We start from the raw sequence: 22,161 nt of genomic DNA, 5'->3' as shown, positions 1-22,161 counted from the left end.
ACATCTTGATAAGATCGTTGTATCCACTTATCAACAGGAAGTCAACCCTGTCCCTGAAAAATAAGCTTACTCTCTACAAACAAATCATCCTTCCTGTAATCGAGTACGGTATGCCAATCTGGGAGATTTGCGCAAAATTCCATCACCTTAAACTCCAAAGGATCCAGAACAAGATCCTTAGGATGGTCCTAAACAGTTCCCCGCGGTCTAGAAATTTTGAGATCCACCTCCTGGCTGGAATTCAGACATTAGAAGAACGAAGAGTATTCATCCTGGAAAGGTTCAGAGACACCTGTCTGAGATCAAACCATCAGATCATACGTGATCTAGCACGTTAGGTTAAGTTATACTCGTAGTTAGGTAGGTTATCACTTTTTTCAATTCAAATAAAACACATTCCCAAAGGGGTATTCTGTAAACTAGTTGAAAAACGCAAATATTAAATTAGAATATCAAATTAAACAAAGATGAAGAGCCAGATAGGCTAATTAATTAATATGATAAATCAATGTGCTACCATAATCAACAGAAATAAACATAATTTTACTACTACTAGTCTACTAAAACACATCCAGGCTGCTATGTCTTATAGTGCAAGGTGCCGTGTTGTCCTGAAAGCAGCCAATTAATCATCTCTGAAAGATACCGTCTTCGAAGTCAATTAAAAACTATCTTTCTAGCAGTGCAAAAAAAAAAGTGTTGACAAAATTTGTAGCTGGGAAAATAGCAAACTATTTCGTGTGTGACGATGGGCTAGGACGAAGAAATGAAAAAGTTCATTTTCTCCATAGTAATTCCCATATAAACTTCAAAGGGCCAATTCAGTACGAATTGATATCCAAATGAGCTCACATTTTAGTCATGAGAACCTGATTTGGAATCGATTGATTGGGGTGGATATATTTTGAACCTCCCTTATATACAGGTTCCATTGTGTTTTCGATGCAGTCTTGCTCTTTTCAGAAGAAGCCTAATTAAATTGTAAGGGCTCTACTCGAAGAGCCTGTATCAATCAAAATAGTTCTCCTTATTGACAAAAAACAAGCGATGACACAATGATAAGATTTTTCATGAACTGTTCCTCATGCAGCTGTGTGGCACTCACTCTCTCAGCATGCCACTCAAGAAAATCTGTGAGTCGCAGAAAATTGGCGAACGTAGTTTTTCCCGAAGAGCGTTCTGCGAGAGTGAGCGAGTGGCATCAACGATGGTTCAGGCATAAATTCAAACTGCAACTGCTAAAAGTCTCAGCCTCAGCTTCCGTCTCATGGTCACTCACCAATTGTAGAGCGGCGCGTGTTATGCTACTCTCTTCGCTTTCAAATACTTGCTGATGGATTAAGAACGTTGGTCGCCATGTGACACGGCAGCAAGAACCTTTTCAAGCTGCACCGCGTGATTACAACTGTTTGTGTGAAGGTTCGAAGAATTCTACTGAAATCGGCGGGAATTCACTCAGATTCTTTTTTTTTGGTAGTCATTTATTCTCTTTTCTCACTTGATCGAACAACTTCTAAGATTGCTCGCTTTAACATGCGCCGGCATCAATTTGTTTCGAATATTATTTTTATTTATTTGCTGTGTTTTGGTTGTTGTAGCTGTTCGCCTGAATTTAGTCTAAATAACCTGTCACTTTTAATCTGCGAAGTAGTCCTGTGTGTGAAATGTGTTAAGTGAGTTAAGAAAATCCCTTACATTTGTCTGCTGTTATGCTCTATGTGAGTTTCGAATAGAAAAGAAGACACGTTTACATTTTTTTTTGTCGTTTTGAGTTTTGCTTTTTGTCGTGTTTTATACTCTTGATGACCACACTACCTTTTAGGCTCATGCAATGTTTTTTTTTTTCATTTTTTTTTAAACATTAAAATTAGAGGTTAATAAAAGTCTAAAGCATAACAACCAGTCATTAAAATAAGTTAACGCGAAATACGTATGAAGAGAGCATTCGAGAGCGATACACGGTGGGTGACAGTTTTGTTTTGTTGTTGTGGTAAGATCAATATCAACAGAGAAACAGTTTGATCAGACTTCAGGTTAGTGACAGAATGCAAAAATAGGGAAGCGCCTTCTCGTTTTGTTTTTATTTTGCTCGAGATTGGAAAAGATTTTGTGTGCGGATCAGGTTGGGAGGAAGGGAAGCTTTTTCAATAAATAGTTCAGTTGTAATTCCGTCCGATGATATGTAATTGCCACATTTGGTTTGTGTCGATTTTCGCGTCCTTTGGTTTCTTCGGGTCTGTATATCTCCTATAATTCATCGAGTAACAACAGTAAATGGGAGCGCGAGCCAATTGAACTTAAAACATACTTGAAAGGTAAACAATGGAACAGCGTCTCTCTGTTCCGACACAGCGGGAGATCTCACGACTACAGCGATTTAGCTAAGTTTGTTACGCCAATTTTGACAAAATAAAACCACAGATAATTACAATAGAAAAATATCACACATGCAAATTGACTAGTATATGTATGTATACATTGATGGGGGGTGGGGGTTCCGGATTCATACATAAAATAATACCCTTGTGTCTATTTACTAGACAGTTGACTTTGTTGACGATGGCTAACGAAACAACTTGTTTAAATCTCTAATGCGTGTGTGTGTGTGAGTGAGTGTCTGCTTAAAAATTAATTGTCGCGCGATACCATTCAATTGCAGCAATATCGATTCCAATTACATTTTTTTTCTTGAGTTTCGTTAAAGGGGAATAAGTGAAAAATAATAACTATATACGTACATTACTGCAGATTATTAGGTACCAATTTTTGTCTGTGAGTGTAGGCGTTTGCTCAACAACTCATCTGCTCTAAATACAATCAGGACTAGAACGTTTCTCTCCATATCCTAGATGTGTTTTTTAGCCTTCATAGATTTTGACTATACAGGTTTGTTCTTTAGGTTAATATTTAGTAATATCTTAAAATCTCTCTTCTACTGCAGTTGCTTTGGTTTAGAAAGAATCTTAGTGAGGAATCCTCTACTGTTTACGGTTTTGTTGAATTTCATTTTAAAGTGTTACTATACTTTCCTGACGCGTGCGCTTCTTGTTGAAGTACAGTTTGAGAATTTGGTTGAAAAGGATACCGAATAAGACAGAAAGGAATGTCAACTGATTAAACAAAAGGGAATTTTCTACCAGCACTGATGGCAGAATATGCAATTTGTGACATTCAATACCATCAATAAAATATGGCCGCGTCTGCCATATTTTCGCTCATAAAAAGTGGAATGGGGCAGGAAGAATACAAGGAAATCAGTAGAAATTCAAACCAGGAATGTCTAAACTACGTCTACCTACACTAATTGCTTCCTCATGACAGATTGAAAGGAAAATTTTCCAACCACCCCTCAGAAGCAACGATTGCGCTCCGAAATGTTGCCAATTGTGCTTCCAATTCGGTACTTACTTGGCTTCCTTTCCTAAATTCTTCACCTACTTAACTTAAAAATTCACTATATACCAAACCACCACAGAGCGTGGCACTAACGACGATGACGACGACAACGACGAAGACGATGAGGCTGGCCGCACCGATTGGCACTGCGATGCTCCTCCTCAATCCAGCTTCCAACTAATCGAAGCGTGCTTCTTCCGGTATCGGTTCGCATTTTTGGCAATCAGGAAATCCTCCGTCGGAAAGTCCAACATCGTGGTACAGTGAAAGCCCATATTAGCCGACGCCACGATGTACTCGCACAGGGCAAACCAACTGAAGGCTGTCACACAAGAAAACCATGGTTATTTATTTGAAAACAAATTATTGTCAACACGTTACCCAAATCGTGGCACAGGAAGCGATGCTTCAGGAAAAACAAGATCAACCCAACAGTGGAGGCGATCGAGAGGGCAAAGAAGGCCTTCTTGTATCGGAGGGAGGTTTCCTCCTCGGCCGTCTGCGGCCCGTTCGGATGGAGGACTTTCAGCAGCTTTAGCGTCGCCAGCATGTACGACAGCGATGCGACCATAAACACAATGAAAACCTTTTCGTGGATGGCTGTTGGTAAGGGAAAATGTTTGTTGATTGAGGGGGAAAATGAGAGAAAGTTGAAGTCATGGGAACAATACTTACGGTAATTTTCCTTATTGGAAACATAGGTAACGCAGCATAGGGCGCTGATTTCCACGATGTTCAAACAGTGGACTATCTTGAGCAGGTAATTCGCCTTTTTCATATTCTGTAGGGAATATAGAAAAAAAAATCGTGTGCATTTATTAACGTTCTTTCAATTGAATAACCCACAGTTTAAAACATATTGATTCAGCGTGTAACAGAGCTATTATTTAAGTCCAGAACCTGTTCGAGATCTCAAGTTTTGTTTTCTTGGTCTACAACTTTTGTGAATAATTAAAATCTGTATCTCTTAAGCGAACCCCACACGTATCAATATATTGACGCGGAGAGGAACTATTGACAATTATATTGATGATGTGAATACAGAATTATTGTCAATACAATACGATTATTGTCAATAAAAACAATCGTGTAGGGTCCACTTAATGCATGACGAACTAGCGCGGGCAGAACTTGTTATTGTTTTCCAGTGAATGTAATTTACATTCCCAAAAAAAAACAGTGATGGATTATGTTCGCATCATTCGGTTCATCACAAGGGGTAATCAACTCTGCACACTATGCCGAAACTCAGCATGGCACCCTTTTCGGAACGTACGGCACACGTTGACAAGTATGACACAAACGATATTATATAAAACGGCAGCACTGTCGAGTTTTGCCACTCGTACTCATTACTATGGTTACTGCTTTGTTTACTTCAGATACTGAAAACAAAATTGAAATAAATCTATGGACAGTTGATTTCCGATCCCGCCCCTGGCGAACCATTATCCAGACCGAATCATCTCGGAGTCTTCTGCAGGACATCGTCTAACTTTACCTAAAACGCTGCAGGTTCTATTGCAGGAAAAATACAGCATAATATTCAAGACGTTTGGCGGACGGACACGGATTGGGGAAACATGATTCCTATTGAGATGGCTACGCACTGGATGGATTATACTAAGCCACGAATAAATTCGTATTCTCCCGATTCTTTCCCGCCGGCTCTTCTCGTCTAGCATCACAAATGTTTCCAAGTAGGACATCAGAATATGCAGCAAGAGATCGCAAAATACACCACCTTTCCCGTCGTTTTTTCATTGTGCGCTGTATGAAACTGCGGAACTCGGGCACCACACACGGGACGCTACGTATTATGTTGTATACTTATCCAAACAATTGTTCCCATATATTGGGAGTGGGAGTTTCTCCAGATCAGATCCAACCAAATTTGAAGGATGATGAAACCGAAACAATTATATCCAATGTTCAACAAAAATATCCACCGGTTTGAATTCCCGTGGAACTAACGCCTTCACGTCCTTCTTAAGTCCTTTTTCAGCTGCTTTGTGAACTTCCTCCTTCACAATCCCCAAGCAACGCTTTTCGGTTCATTAGCTACAAGACAGACGCATCGTTCACGGTCCAAAATCGGAGACAAAAAACATTGTTTTAATTGAATTCGTAGTTCTAAAAGAAAAAAATAATTACATCAGCATTAAATAAAATAAAATAATTGGAGTTTCGACTACGAAGTCTGGCGAGTTCAACCTAGTTAACTGCCCAACGTTTTGTTTGTGTTTTGGCAGTCTTCCTCGGAGGAAATTAATTCTACCGTAGTTAAATTTCTCCCTATGAAAGCTACCAAAATTTTCTGAGTATTTTTCCACCGAGAAACCGCTGTGAACATAAACAAGCACAAAAGTCATTATGAATTCAGGGTTGCCAAACTCATTGGATATTGCCGCCTTGATTGACAGATTTCGGCTCATTCGGCACAGCGTAGGCACAGCTAAATCATTCGGCACAGATCAAGGTGTGCAGCGTTGAATACCCCTTGGTTCATCATGCATAAGAGATGCAAAAAAGTTGTATTGTAATATTAAAACCTACAAAAGCTTCATGCATCATTTAACGCCATTGTGTTGATGAACACACACAACAGACACAACCGTATATTTAGCGTAGGATTACGTGCTCGGTATTAATATTCGGTGAGTGTGTTAGGGAAACCACTTTTTGCAGGCATCACCATTTCAACAGTTGGATATTTGTGAAATTTTCAATAGTGACCTATTGAAAATTGATAAAGTGTTCATTTTAGCAGATTTGTAGAAAAATTTCCAATCGGTTGGCTTGTTTAGAAATTAAATCCATCTGCTGTTGACAGATTTACCTCTATGGTTATAAGTGGTAACGTAACGCGGTCGATTTTGGTTTTTTGAAATTGCACCCCCAATATGTTGCCAAAAGACGCTGAGTCTTACTGGGAATTATACAACTGCTTCGGACATGCATTAGGATCTACGCTGACAATGTTTTGGGGAATCCATTGCGGAACTGGACGGAAATTTACGTTTTCCAAAAGCTGGATTGTGCCAACTACAATGATTAAATTAAACGGCAGAGAAAATGCAGTGTTGCCAGTAACTTTAATGATTATATAAAATCTAGCCATGGGTTTAATTTTAATTTTTTAATTTCATGAAAAAACTGTTTTATTTATTTATTTCATCAACCGATGTAGACTAGTACAAATACATATACAAATTTGTTTTTCTTAAGAATATTAAAAAATATATTGTCAGCTATTATATTTTTACTTCCTACGAGTTATGATTCCGTATGGAGTTAAAATATTGTTTTAGTTTATGCCGAGACATTGAAAAGTCAATGGTTTCGCAGTATTGATTGTAAGACGCCATCATGCGATTTAATGGCCCAAATTTTGCATAATTTGTGCGATGATGGGTTACGGCAAATAAATTTCGATTTCTGAGTTGTCGAGTAGGTACATACAAATTTAATTTTGATAAAAGTTCTGCTGAGTTAATGCGCTGCGAAACGATATCGTTTACAAACGAAACCATTGCATATTCACGACGCTCTTTTAATGTTTGTATGTTTATAAGCATGCAGCGTGCTTCATATGATGGAAGAGGAAATGATGTCCAACCTAATTTACGAAGGGCATATAATAGAAATTGCTTTTGTACTGATTCTAATCTTTCTTCGTGCGTGATTGAAAATGGAGACCATACAATGCTGCAATATTCCAGTATTGACCTCACATAGGCAATATATAGTGTTTTAATTGTGTATGGGTCCTGAAAGTTATAGCAAAAGCGCTTGATAAAGCCTAGCATGTTATTTGCCCTGTGAATAATTGTATTGTAATGGTCTATGAAAGTTAGTTTCGTTTCAAACAGTTCCAATGAGTGTGCCCAGGTGTTAATGGCACACTGAACCAACCCCTTGCCGATAAATATCATTTGTCGGTAAAATTGCAAAAAATCATCCCATCTACTACAATAAACACAATCTTTGAAATTTTCTTAGTATAGTACCAGCACTATGAAATACTTTTTTTTAATATGCTGATATTCGTCGTACCTGGAAGTGAATAATTATGGTGAATTTAGTATTGTAGTCAAAGGGTTGGTCACAGTAGAGCACACCATGGTACACTCATTGGCACTGTTTGGCACCCATGGTACATAATGTTTATGATCTCTGCAATAGCTGGCATCACTGTCTCCTGTGCAGTGCGGATGTGTCAAAATTTGATTGTTAACACAAACAATTGTACCGGAGCAACGGAAGATGCCGACATCACGACGACGACCGGGTGGTTCGTTTCTCAATCACACTTTCGTCGCTGTTGTTGTTGCTGCCGCCTCTAACAGTTGCTTTTGCTCGGCGAGTTGTATGAACTGGCGGCGCCACCAACCCAACTGCTGCTACTGGACGGATCGTGCTGAATTGTCCCTTCCGATCGTTCCATGCCCCGGTTGTCAGCAGCAGCACCACCTCCGCCATCCACATCCTTATCGTCATCATCACCACCCAACACCACCAGCAGTATCTCTTCTTCTTCTTCTTATTCGCATGTCAAGCTTGTTGCTTAACGCATATTAGCTTATTGCGTGCTCTCAACTTAGTGTTCTAAATGCACTTCCACAGTTATTAATTGAGAGCTTTCGATGCCAATACCAATGCATGAATTTGTATATTGTGTGGTAAGCACAATGATACTCTATGCCCAGGGAAGTCGAGAAAATTTCCAACCCGAAAGATTCCCTCGACCGGACCGGGAATCGAACCCGCCGCCTCCGGCTTAGCAGTTTCTCACTGTCTTCTGATTCACAGTTGTCTTCTTGTAGTAATATTGTTGATTGTAAGCCAATCCAATCGCCATCGACCAGACTGATGCACGTTCCGTCCCATTCCCTCAAAGACAGACTGGTAATACCGGCGGAATGAATATTCATCTCTTTGCCGAAGATATTGTCATCTATACCAATCGCATCATCGTGAACGAATCATCCATGTGGACATGCTCATCGTCATCTTCACTATCGACTGGATCGACCATCTGGCTGGAGCAGATATTCGCATCTCCGTAGCACTTCTACGGATTGGTTTCGTACGGTTAGCAGGGGACGATTTTGGCAAAAATGCGACGAATTTATTTCTTGCGTCATTCATTCCGTCTCCAGTAGCTCCGGGATGGTGCTCCGAGTTTTAGGATTCTTGTCCAACAGCGAAAGCAACACGTACTTCAATCCTTCGCTGTGTTCATACCTCGCTACATACGGACTGATCAGTTCGGATTGCAGGATTTCCTCAACATCCACGAATGGATTCTCAAAGAACATCCACACTTACAGTGTCACACCGAGCCTACATTTCCAGTTCCAGGCCAGAGTAGCGGCTTTCTGCCAACACTTCCGGACTACAGCACTCGATAAAAAGTTGCTCTTCCTGTACGAACGTCGCCGATCCCAAGTCAATAAGCTTGATATGGAAATTGTGATCGATGATAACGTTCTCGTCTTTAATATCCCAGCAGCAGCAGCAGTCTGTCGAAAGATCCAAAAACCCAGCTTATCCGTCATAACGGGTCCTCGATCGATAAACTCGTACATATCCATCCCGGAACCGTGGATTTCCATCACAACCTGGAAGATCTAGTCGTTCTTGAACCAATCGAACATGTTGAAAATGTTCGGATGTTTCACGTGCGTCAAGAGGTACACTTTCGTCGGAATTTCCCGCTTCTCCTCGGTCTTAATCATAAACTGCGGCACAAGCGATAAAGATGAAGCTTCTCATTCAGTATGAACTTCGATATAACCAGCAACCTGGAAGTCCGAGCTCCGGTAGCTCAGCTTCACATACCCTTCCCGATATGCCTCACCGGCCTCACCGTACTAGTCACGATGTTGAACGTCAATCTCAGATTCTGATGCTTATCCTCATCCTCCAGGTTGTTGTACGTATGCAGTAGACCTTCCTCCCCCAGGGAAGTGTGTGATTCGAAATGGTGTACAGTGTGTCGATCACATTGCCATCGTAGTGAATCGCTTCCGCGCGGTACTTCCTGTTTCTAATGATCTGGCGTTGACCGTTGTCTTCGACAGCTCGTACGGTTTGATATTAGGATTGGGCGATCTTTTTCATCCCGATTTCCGATTTTTCGGATCGATTCTTTATCCACTAAAAGATCGAAAAAATCGATCTCTTCTTTCTATCTTCAAAAAAAAATGGTGTTAAATTTTGTAATTGTATATACATCGAAAAAACGATTTACTCTCACCCCAGACTGCGTGGTAAATTTAACGAACATAACGTCAACATCAGCATCGCTCCCTACAATGACTGATTGCTCCTTACCGTCACGACCGAGGTCACGACAACATTTAATTGAATATTATAAAGGAAGAATATCTTGGGGGTACCAACGTAAACTCGCGTACAGTGCAAAAGTGAGGATAACAATAACATACCAACATTTTTGGTTAGAGCAAAAATAAGGATAGCAAACTAAGCACTTGAAAATGGGATTACGCAAGTGTGCGAGTTATGAACGTCAGAAAGGTCAATTAAAATAAAAACCATAAGATCGATCTACCAAAGATCGATTCTTTGGTACTGATTTAATCAGTGGATCGATTCTAGAGCCAAATATAAGATCGATCTTTCTCTGAAGATCGCCCAATCCTATTTGATATACCAAAACAAAACATTTGAACTGTCAAAATACCGGGTTGCCAAACATACAATTATTCACAAACCAAGTCATGTCGATGAGTGGCACTCTCGGCACAGCGCGGCACACTGAGAAAAATGTTGGCGCAGAATAAGTGTGTAGAGTGACCACCTAATTATATAAGTCACGAATGAATGTTCCTCAAATGTCTACTAGTTCTTGACAATTTTGATAATCTGTATGTCGTGCCTGTCCGAGGTTTACAGCCTCAGCCATTCGTCTCAATAAACAGCAAGCCGTTAATCGGCTGCTTCGGTCGCTCCACTTTCATTACCATCCATATCTTCCACTCGTTTATCCAGCTCTGCTTGCTGTGTCAGAATTTTCCCTCACATCTGTCGTAAAGCTAATTTACTTGTGTGAAGTGTTGCATTACTTGACGCAAATCTCAAGTTTATTTAATTTCAACTCGGGAGTCCCGCAAGGCGGTAACCTAGGACCGCTACTATTTTCGATCTTTTTAAACGATGTCGCCTTGCTGATACCATTAGGATGCCGCGTTTTCTATGCAGACGATACGAAAATCTACAAAATTATTAAAAGCCTCTCGGACTGCTGGGATCTCCAGAATATGTTAGGTATTTTTGCTGACTGGTGCTCAAGAAATTTGATGAGTCTAAGCATAGAAAAATGTAACATTATTTCCTATCACCGAAAAATCGAACCAATCATGTTTGACTATGTTCTCTACGGACGCTGTCTTGCTCGTGTAGAGCACATAAAGGATCTCGGCGTTACCTTGGACTGCAGACTCACTTTCAGAATCCACTACAATGACATCATCTCCAGAGCTAATCGACAATTGGGCTTTATTTTCAAAATTGCCGACGAGTTTCGTGACCCGCTATGTCTCAGGTCACTTTACTGCTCGCTTGTGCGATCCTTATTGGAGTCAAGTTCAGTTGTTTGGTGCCCTTTCCATGCTAGCTGGATCACTAGAATTGAATCCGTTCAACGCAAGTTTGTGAGATATGCTCTTCGTTTCCTCAACTGGCGTGACCCAACGAACTTGCCACCGTACGAGGAGCGTTGCCGTCTCCTGGGAATCGAGCCATTAGAGGTGAGACGGACGGTCGCTCAAGCTATGTTCGCTGGAAAGCTGCTTACAGGTGACATTGACTGCCCAACACTGCTGTCACAACTAAATATGTATGCCCCTGAGAGGTCTCTTCGTCAACGCGACTTTCTGTTTTTGGAACCACGGAGCCGGAATTATACACAACACGAGCCAATTCGAGCAATCAGCCGGCAATTCAACAACTTTTTTTATATGTTCGACTTCAATGTATCAGCTGACGTGTTTCGTCATCGGCTACTTGGCCTTTTCCGTACCGTTGACCGTAACTATTTAGTTTAAGTTTTATTCATTTAGACAGTAATTGTCAGTTGAATTTTTCAATAAACAATAAACAATAAACAATTATTATTCCACACCAACTTTATCTTTATCACTGTGAAATAGACAATGTCGCTTTCTAACATACATATTATATAGAAAAAAAATTTCTGCCGAAATTCCATAATTCTTTAAATCTTCAGCATTTCACTAAAATACAAGAGCATAAAAATATTACAAAGTCCCTTTTTCTGAAGGCATACCGTTTGAAATCAGCAAACTCTGTCAGATGATTTAGTTAGTTTGAGTGGGTGTGTTGTCATTCGTAAGAAACTGACGAGCCAAGTCATTGTTTACGTTTCGAGTTAGACCCTTCTGACATGATTCCCCTGAATTGCTTGCTCAGCAATGTTTACAACATTTCAGGGGAAACATGTTGGAAAGCACGGTTTATGCACTGAACAATTACAATTATTTTAAACAATGCCCAACTAACATTTTCAGCTGAAAAAAGCTGCAGATACAGCTACAAACAGAAGCTAGCAAACAAGTTTTGGAGAGCGTTTCCTCAACTTTTTCACAACCATTATTCAATTTGTCAAAAACAACCAATAAACGCTAATGTCACTTTTATACACATGCTAATCAACTTTCAACTTGTAGCTGTTAAACAAATCTAATAAAGTGAATATGTTACTCATTTGATGGCTTCTACACAACCAACCACTCTTGCTGAATAACATAAACATCAAAAGTGTTTTTTCAACAACTAAACAACCTGTTCTCAGCTAATAAACGGCGTTATCGCTACTTTGGAAGCATTTTTACAGTCAACTAGGTTTATTTTTAGACTTGCAGTTTTACAGCTTTTACTCTGCTCCTTTACAAAGCTGAAGAAAAGCGATTCATGTGCACTATTATAAAACCTTTACTCAGAGATTTTGTTGTAGAAGGGCATATTGATTGTTTTACATCAGTTCAAAGTGTTGGCATGTCAAGGTTGCCAATGCGATCGTCTCGAGTTCGATTCCAGGTTCCGGTGCAGGGTAAATAATTTGGTGGTGTGCTTGTAACTAATTTCAATTAATTTGATTAACAGCAAAATAAACTCAATAAATTCCTCCATCAAAAAAATAGCGTAAACAATATTTAACCCGGCTTCAATAGAAAGCTGTGTAGTGATTATTGGATAACCGGGAAAAGGTCGAATAAGCGCCTTTCAAGTCCACACACAACTAAACAGCAGGATAACAGCTGTATAGAAGCGTAAATGGATATGCAATAAGAGCTTGTAACAACCGTCCAAAACAGCCATAAGTAGCTGACTAAGTTCGCCAGATTTGCTTGTATAGAGGTTGAGTAAAGGTTTCCTGTATAACGTTTGAATACAGCTTGAGGCTGTATAAATGAAATGAGTAAAGCGTTTACATTGTGAAAATTGTTAGTTGGGTGGTGCTCGAATTGGGACAATTAAAAATTTATTTTCTCTGGCGATAATAGATTAAGACCCGATTTCCAATTACGTCTACTCGAGCTCTTAACTTCAAATTAGAACTGGCTTGAGCAATAACTTAGTTATTGCTCAAGCCAGTTCTAATTTGAAGTTAAGAGCTCGAGTAGACGTAATTGGAAATCGGGGAGTTAAGTCTGAAATTCCCAATTCTTGACATGAAATCTTATGATCCTAAGCGAGAAATATGTACCTATTTCAATTATTAGACTTTCGCAAGAACCAATTCCCTTACCAGCAAATCGTTGAGCTCCTTGATCAGCACGCGGTAGAAGTTTTTGTAGACGAAGGCAATTATGATCCTCGGTCCAACGTGGAGTGCTATCGAAATGCGCCACAGATACCGCTGTGGGCTGACGCCCGTGATGGCACTGATCGAAGGGATAACGTTGTACACCTAAAACAGAAAAAAAAAACACGCACCCACATGTCCACGTTTGAGCACATTTAGTACAAATTTCGGCAGTTTTGTGTAATCTCACCCGACAATGGGTTTCGTGGATTTCCTCTGGCTGGAAGACGTACGCCGACACGAAGCACACAAACAGCGTTCCCAGTGGAAGGATCAACGTAAAGACACAGATATAGCGAAAACTGACAATCAGGTGCACGGCGAGCTGCAGCAAAAGGAAGACGATGACGAAGAAGAAGAACAAAATTAGAATACAATAGATTTCAACGTGATGTGACGTCAATCGCCTTCTTAAAGGTAGGTAAATAATTTATTGATAAAGCAACCACTTCTCACCTTATCCGACTGGCCTTTGTCGCCTCCTGGTTCCTCCAAAGAGTACTGTTCCGTCGATGAAGGGGGAGCCGAAGGTGATGGCTGCGGCGGGGGATCAGTATTGGCCACTTTGATCAACATGGGTGTCCCATCCGAATCGGCACCACCACCACCATTGGCATCTATCATGCTGACGGATTCCATTTTCTCGCTGAAAAAAAAAATACACACATGAAAACATACTTAAAATATTGTTAACACTTCAAAGGTCAAAGCCAAAAGTGACAATCGATAATCAATTTTATAGCAGCAGATGTGAATTTCTAATAACTCATCAGGGTGCCAATAAAACGCTTTAGCAACCGCCCGCCGGTCACCGTTGCCATGCTGTCTCGTCAAAGGACAATGCTGCTGAAAAGGTACGTATAGGTTATGTGTGTAGGTAGACATATTTATCCTATGTATCATACAGACAAGTAGTGGTATTTGGAGCTGCGTTAGAATTATTTGGCTTTGCGGGGCGAAGAATGACAGTCGACAAAAAATTAGTGCTGCCGGACACTCCGTTAGGCATGGCGAAGCGAAGACGCGTTCCATTCCATCCGAGCTTCCGTAAAAGACCGGAGGGAAGCATTTAATTTAAATTAGAAATAGTATGAAACATATTATGACCAGGCTTGAAAATTATCATTACAGCTAAAATGCTACTTTTCAAAATTATGAAACTATGAGATATTATAATAACAGGGATGTAGTCGTAAGCGTGATTGTCTCTCATTTCAAAGGGCCTGGGTTCAATCGCAGTCGTCGCCGTCGTCGCCGTCGGGATTTTCTGAGGCATAAAATCTCTGATCACATCTGCCTTCGGAAGGGAAGCCATGGAGGTAGCTCTAAGACCAGAAGGTCCCGAAGAAACGTGCTCAACTTGGCTCGGCTCTGATACTATCATCGGTCCCAAACTAATCGATGCATCCCTCGAAACATAAGAAAATCCACGAACCCCCAATTTTATCTGTCAAACTTTCATTAGCGAATCAAAACAAAAATAGTGTAGTACTAGAAGTTTGACTAGAATGGGGTACGTTAATCGATTTGCTTGGGACCAATAGGCTAGTCAAGTAGTGAGTGAATTTAAAATCGTTAGTCGCCACCGGTTGGTTATAGTAAACTATACCGTATGTAATTTTAGCATGTCAATTTCGCTTTGAGAGCTTCACAATTAGCGATCTTATGATTCGTGAGCGTTCACTCAGAGTGAGCGCTCACGAGTCGTAAAATCGCTGATTGTGACACACTGAAAGCAATTTTGACAGATTTTATGTGTTATGCTTCATGACCTCTTCTTGTAACTTACAAGTACTAATTAGTATTATACTATATCATGATTTCATAATTCCGAAAAACATTTTTTATAGCAAGTGAGTGGAAGTAACCCTGATTTGAACTAAGGTATCGTACCAAACGCATAATTTACCTATTAACGCCGAAATCATGGTTTTTTTTATGTTTTCTGCTTGATAGGCCGAAGAAGTTCTCTACCCTATTATGATATTTTTAAATTAGTAAAACATGCTAAATAGAACACCAGGTGTAGGAGTGTTGCGGCATCTGCCAACATGTTTATTTGCTTATTATAACTATTTCATGAGACGTAGTCCTGCTAGGAACAGTTACGAAAATCTTATTGCAGGAACGAGAACTAGCGCCGGATTATTTCTAGTTTTGTTTATGCAATTTTACATTCAAATTTGTACGTTGTTTATTTATCATAGCCACTTCGACACCTCTCAAGACATTCGAGACTTGTTAGGGGATGAGATTTGAACTCGTTATTCCCACTCCCTAATGTAATTTTACAGAGGAATTCTGAAACTTTCAACTGTAGTAGCTCAAAATCCAAAGATAAGTGCTTCTTCATTTCAACATGACATTTTCATCCGGCCAAACATTGTAACACAAATGAGCACAAGACTGTGACATTTTATGCGGTGAACTACAAGATTTATAATCCAAAAATAAAGTGGGTACCTTCAACCTAAAAACACAAATCTAGCTGCGTGCGATCGCAGAATGAAAGCCCAAGAAATCGTCCGTAATAAATTTCGTAGATTCAACGCCGGTGCCTAGTATTTTCCATCCATAAGCATTTTTATATGTCAACTTCCTATCGTTTTAGATCACACATGCTGCACCACATAACTCAATACCACCAACACACCAATACAAATCGAAACACAACAAACGGAAGCCACCCTAGCCAGACACACGAATGAGTTTTCCACCACCCAGAAGCGAGCGAGTTTCGTACGCGCCTGGAAAAGGAACACGCGGAAAAGTGAGTTAATTGTCGATTTTCCCTCTTCTTACCTCTCACGTTTCTGTTGTCTCACACCTTTGCTCACTGTGGTGAGAAATCTCCTTCGCTCCTCGAGTGAGTGTTTATGTGAGTATGTATGTGTGAGCACTCCCGTCAAGCAGTGTGCGAAAATATACGACCGAGGAAAATTTCCTCCCGAGCCGCTCGGCACACTTTCACCACTACTCTCCCACTCCCACTCCCACTCTAGGGAAATACTATTGCGCGATTAGGGCACTCTGCTTTTCCAGTGAAGAAAACGGGTCACAATTCTTTCGACTTTTCTTGCACTCTGCCCGCTCGGAAAAATGCAATAAATTTCAGTTCAGCGAAACTCCTTGGCTTCCTCGATGGCTCTTGGATCACCGAAACTTGCTGAAAACTTGCCCGAGTGCTGTCACAGTCAAATAGCACGGCACGCACAGTCCAATAGCTGTTCACTATCTATGTGGAAATGGACACTGCAGGTATTTCCTGTGACACCAGCCTAATCCTGCTGTAATCACCGCCGATTATGTCGGAACTGAGAACAAACTGTAACGCATCCTGGAAGGACTTCCAAGATCGAATGGATCGAAGCGCACCTTTTCTGGTCCTGGATTTTCACTTAATGACAATTTACGCGAAATTTGCAATGAGATCGAATTTTCCACACACCATCCGATGCCGAAAGAAAGGAGAATGACGACGGTCGGCCGTCGTCCGTGCAAACGAGTGAGTCGATGAGCTCAGGGCTTGTGTGTGAAAATCGTCAACCTTGTCTCACTTGCCCTCTTCGTTCGGGGTTTTCCTTCTGGGGCCATTTACACACGGTCGATGAAAGCAGCTCAGTAATTGAGTCTAATTCAAATCAAAATTGCAAAATGTGCGGTTATTCAGTGAGTGGGTGAAATTTTCCTCACTTTTCCAGGAAAAACTGCACGGACGATGTGACCCACTCAAAATTAATTGAAATCGACTCAATTTAGCAGAAAGGGGATTTATTTACAAAGTGAGTTGAATTTTCCTCTGCACGGCCAAACAGAACAAGTCAGCGACTGAATTCAATTGACTCAGAGCATTTTCTTTCCATACGAAATTTACTCATATTTGGAAAAACCTACAGTTCTTCATTAGCTATGAGTAACTGCAGGTTTTTTTTTTCAAATATGAGTAAATTTCGTATAGAAAGAAAATGCTCTAAGTCAATTGAATTCAGCCGCTGAGTTGTTTTGATTGGCTGTGTGCAAATGAATGTGGAATTTGAGGAAAATCGAGAGAAGTTTAACTCAGTCTATTAGTATACTCCTAGACTAAGTAAAATTTCCGTCGGTTTTCTTCATATTGAAGCAGATTTTAGAGAAAAATCTCGGAAAATTCAACTCATTTTGTGAGTAAATCCACTTTTTGCAAAATTGTGCTTGAATATGAGGAAAATCGACCAACATTTCACTCCGTGTATACACTAATAGAGTGAGTGAAATATCTCTCGATTATATTCTAAAAAAAAATATTTTTTCCTTTAAAATCGAGGAAAATTTTACTCATTCACTAAGTAACCCCACTTTTTATAATTTTTGAGTCAAATTCGACTCACTTTTCAGCCTCCGGTGAATTGTGAGAAAAGCTTTTTCTCACGGGTGAGAAAACTACAAAGAAAAGATTGCTGCTGCCATCTGACGAAAACGCTACGAGAGGCTGTTGGAGAAAAAAACATATCTTCCATGTGAAGACACTAATCATTTATTTTCGCAACAACAATTACAACGAATGGATAACCTTCCGCTTTCGCATCGACTCCAGCCATTCCTGCAGCATCTGGTCACCGCTCTTCGGCTCCTGTCCCGGGTAGTAATGCTCCGGTGGCGTTCCTTCCTCCAGCCGAACAAAGTAGTGACAGTGTTTGTACTCGACCTCCCCAAATCGACCCCTTCCGTGCCGGCGGAATCCCTTGAAAACACGTCCCTTGCCGCAGAAAGATTCCGCCACCCACAGGTTCGAACGGAACTCCACATTATGCTTCTTCACTGCCAGTTCCACCGCTTCCAGGATCGATTCCTTTACGGCCGTCGCTCCTTGCTTGTCGATGAACGATAGCTGCTTGATCGCCTCGTCTACGGTCATACCTCGCACAAAACTTGCAATGTACCACATCTTCTTCGGGCTGTACTTGATGTTGGTCTTCTGGTGGCACACGAACGCTGGTCTGGGTTCCTCAGCCGGTGCCTGCGGAGGGTAGATGATTTTGTTGTTGTCGAGCCATCGCTTTGGACCGCTGCTGTGGCTGTTCCACTTCTTGGACAACGTGCTGCTAGTGTGAAATTGACTAATCGTCGTCGGTAGTGTGGTCGAAACCGGCAAGAGACGATTGGATCCACTGATGGCCAACCGGCCAATGCTGCGCACCAGTTGGGACATGAGTCCGGAGGATTTCACTCGGATTTATCGCGGAAAATCCAAATTTTATCGCCAGCAAGTGCAGCGATTATGTATTCGGTGTTACTCGTTTTACTTGTTTTTTTCTGCTTTTGACAGATGATTGTTTTGGTGTTGAACCGTGCGATGTTATTTCAATAATCCTATGCGAGGGGTGATGCAGCGCAGCACCTGGTGCTTACACAGCAAAAAAATATTGTAATATCGATCAACGTAATTCATTTTGTTTTTTTCCTTTATTTGAGAGATATTTAGCCATAGGCTAGTTCATCTCTTACAACGTAATTCAAGCTGATGTATGAAAAATAATGATGTAATAGCAAAAAGCAGATTCAATCGTACAACATACACTCAAAATAATCGACACGTTATAGTTACGTGAAAAATCACGTAAAGTATCTCTTTTTGCTTTGCCGTCAATTTTACATGATCCAAGTATAATATTACACAACCAGTGGAATGTGCGCAGCTGTTTAGATGAAATATTCAACAACTTTTTTTCTATGTATAGACCAATTAAGAGGTGGATCAGAAAGAAGACGTGTTAGTTTGTTGACGAAAATGAACTATGAGCATTTCGTATGGCAAGTTTTGCTATAAGAAATTCACATCAAAGACTGATCACTTGCGTTGGAAATAAATTTGGCAAGACATTTGTGATCAGCATACACCTTCCAAAAACGTCGAAATTACAGATTGTTTCATCGAAGTACACGAAACGAAAATCAATTATTTTATTCATGTGTTTCACTTATACATTTTTGCCAAACATCAGCCTTATACATTCCATAAGACAAACCATATAGGTCCTATAAGAATGCATAAAAGGTATGTGTGACCGCTTATACATTTCATTTGACACATGATCTTCATTAACTTTTTACAAGGCGTCTGCTTATTAGTTGACTTATACATTTTATGAATCATCAGCAATAGAAATTTGCCAAAAGGTATAAGGAGATTTCTATCCGTGTATATGGGATTTCATAAGGGCCCGCATAAATGCGAACCATTACTCGAACCATTACTTGACCTAACCTTGGACCTAACCGAAAATGGTTAAAAATTGTTTATAATACCAGCTTAACATTAACTGAAATGGTTATGGAACTTTACTTGAACGTTTGTGTGGTAGAGTTTTAACCTTATGTATGTATATTTTTGGAAGTGAACCTTACGAATAATGGGTTGTTAAGAACCATTCCAAATTCTTGTTTTCTCCATACATTTTTGGGAAAGGAATTATATTGGAACCATTTTATTTATGATTGGAGAACTTTACTGTTAATGGTTATGGTAGTCGGTAAGGTTCATAAATCGTTTTGTAACATCGATCAACTTTATGAAGAATATATCGCGAATTGGTTGCATGTAAATTACTGATTACCAAGTTGACTGATAGTACAAAACCATCAATAGACCTTACTGGAAACCATAATCATTACCGTTAAAGTTCTCAAACCATAAGTAAAAAGGTTCTAATATAGTCCTCTCTATGAAAATGTATGGAGAAACCAACTATTTTGAATGGTAATGGTTCTTAACAACCCATTATTTGTAAGGTTCACTTCCAAAGAAACATAATATACAATTTGCTGTTACTCATTAGCTATGAGTTCCTGCAGGTTTTTCTAAATATGAGTAAATTTCGTATGGTCAGAAAATGCTCTGAGTCAATTAATTATATGATTTGAGTTGTAGCTATACTGAAGATCCGAGAGATGTCGCCCCTTCAGTGGTAGGAAAATCATTTTTTCAGTATGGAGAATATCAGAAAATCCACGATTTGTGACTAAACATGCTTTCACAGAAGGAAACAAATAAACGAGTGTTTACCTTATCACCATAGTAATGTACTCGTGCAATTTTTGTGCATCTAAAACTGCTCATAAAGACGATAATGAATAAAAACTGAAAATTTTCATACATTTCCAAATGGTTTCCTACTATTCCCATACATTCTAAAGTGACTGGCCCTCTGGATGTGGATGATGTCAAAAACAACCAAACATGATTTATTGAATTCAGTCGCTGAGTGGTTTCCTCGGAATGTTTCGATATCCTTTATAGAAACAGCTGTTAGCGACGACGTCACGTTCACTTTTCGCATTATGGAATGTTGTGCTAACGTGAAGTCATCATTCAGCTATGTTTAAGTTCAGGCATAACATTTGATAACGGCACGAAAGCATTTGTAAACAAACTTTCTAAGGCGCTTTACACGCGAACCAAAGTAAGCCCACGCAAATCAACAATATCATCCGATAGGAGCAACTTTCCGAAAGTGGTATTGGTTCGCGTGGGCGTACTTTGGTTCGCGTGTAAAGGGCCTTAGAAAGTTTGTTTACAAATGCTTTTGTGCCGTTATCAAATTGTATGCCTGAGTTGATTTATTTATATACACATTTTTTGTGACGATAACCTACGCCCTACAGTAAAAGTATGGACGTATGTCAAAAGTTGTTCCAATGGAACCGTCAAAATGCACCGCTTTGCTCGATTGGAACAGCTTTTTTCAGTTTTGTGGTGAAAGTCGTCCATACTTTAACTAGAGGGCTTTATAACCTACTACACACTAAGATTTTGTTTTCATGTTCGGTAAATTTTACCGAAATCAGAACAGCTGAACGTTCGAACTTTGACCTTCATTTTAAAGTCCATTGATTTAAAAAAATAATTTCAAAACATGTTCAACCTTGTTTAAACGATCAAATCTTGTCATTTTAGTGTAGATTTAGTTTCAAAGTAACTGAAAAGCCATTGAATTAAATTGCATAAATGTTATGCATTGTTCAGACTGGAGAGTTATAACATGTTATAACGGTTGTCAAATAATTGCAACACAGAGACCACCATCAAGATAGTGCTATAACATGTTATAACCATAGAGGTAACTCTAATAGTACGTTCAGACTACAGAGTTATAACATAGAGGTAACTCTAATAGTACGTTCAGACTACAGAGTTATAACATGTTATAGCGCTATCTTGATGGTGCTTTCGGTGTTGCAATTATTTGACAACCGTTATAACATGTTATAACTCGCCAGTCTGGCCAGCGTTTAAGACAAGTAGGTCCCGAAGAAACGTGCTCAACTTTTTGACTCACCTCTGGTACTATCTTCGGTCCCAAGCTTGTCGAATCACCCCTCGAAACATAGGAAAAACCAATAACCCCTCATTTTATCTGTCAAACTTTCATAGCGAATCAAAACAAACATTGCGTAGTACTAGAATTTCGACTAGAATAGGGTATGTTAATCGTTTGCTTGGGACCAATAGGCTACTAAAGTGGTGAGCTCGGTGGTGAGCCAATTTAAAATCGTTAGTTTCGTATTGATTGTTGGTTATAACATGTTATAGCGCTATCTTGATGGTGGTTTCTGTGTTGAAATTATTTGACAACCTTTATAACATGTTATAACTCTCCAGTCTGGACAGCGTTTAAGACCAGAAGGTCCCGAAGAAACTAGCTCAATTTCTTGGCTCAGCTCTGGTACTATCTTCGGTCCCAAGCTAATCGGTGCACCCCTCGAATCATAGGAAAATCCACGAACCCCTCATTTTATCTGTCAAACTTTCATAGCGAATCAAAACAAACATTGTGTAGTACTAGAATTTTGACTAGAATTGGGTATGTAAATCGATTTGCTTGGGACCAATAGGCTAGTCAAGTAGTGAGCCAATCGATAGTTTCGTATTGATT

The 22,161-nt window shown here is 39.9% G+C and overlaps 3 protein-coding genes across 3 annotated transcripts in view; 1 reads left to right on the top strand and 2 right to left on the bottom strand.

Annotated features, from left to right (window-relative positions):
• The window catches only part of LOC135697194 (uncharacterized), a 257,147-nt gene that overhangs the window by 64,522 nt on the left and 170,464 nt on the right, over positions 1-22,161 (top strand). The window lies entirely within an intron of this gene.
• LOC135697151 (post-GPI attachment to proteins factor 2-like) lies at positions 2,073-16,776 on the bottom strand. Its single transcript, XM_065216751.1, has 7 exons — positions 16,052-16,776; positions 13,706-13,895; positions 13,440-13,574; positions 13,193-13,354; positions 4,072-4,177; positions 3,778-3,996; positions 2,073-3,718 (listed from the first exon to the last, which is right to left on the bottom strand). The coding sequence occupies exons 2-7, from the start codon at positions 13,886-13,888 to the stop codon at positions 3,558-3,560; spliced, it is 966 nt and encodes a 321-aa protein (XP_065072823.1). The 5' UTR covers positions 13,889-13,895; positions 16,052-16,776; the 3' UTR covers positions 2,073-3,557.
• Positions 17,751-18,514, bottom strand: mRpL22 (mitochondrial ribosomal protein L22). Its single transcript, XM_065216752.1, has one exon. The coding sequence runs from the start codon at positions 18,435-18,437 to the stop codon at positions 17,781-17,783; it is 657 nt and encodes a 218-aa protein (XP_065072824.1). The 5' UTR covers positions 18,438-18,514; the 3' UTR covers positions 17,751-17,780.

The sequence above is a fragment of the Ochlerotatus camptorhynchus genome, unplaced genomic scaffold (genome assembly GCF_037179485.1).
Source record: "Ochlerotatus camptorhynchus isolate MF236.1 unplaced genomic scaffold, CSIRO-AGI_Acam_v1.1 ptg000067l, whole genome shotgun sequence".
NCBI classification, from domain to species: Eukaryota; Metazoa; Arthropoda; class Insecta; order Diptera; family Culicidae; genus Ochlerotatus; species Ochlerotatus camptorhynchus.
This window is presented reverse-complemented; position numbering and strand designations above follow the sequence as displayed.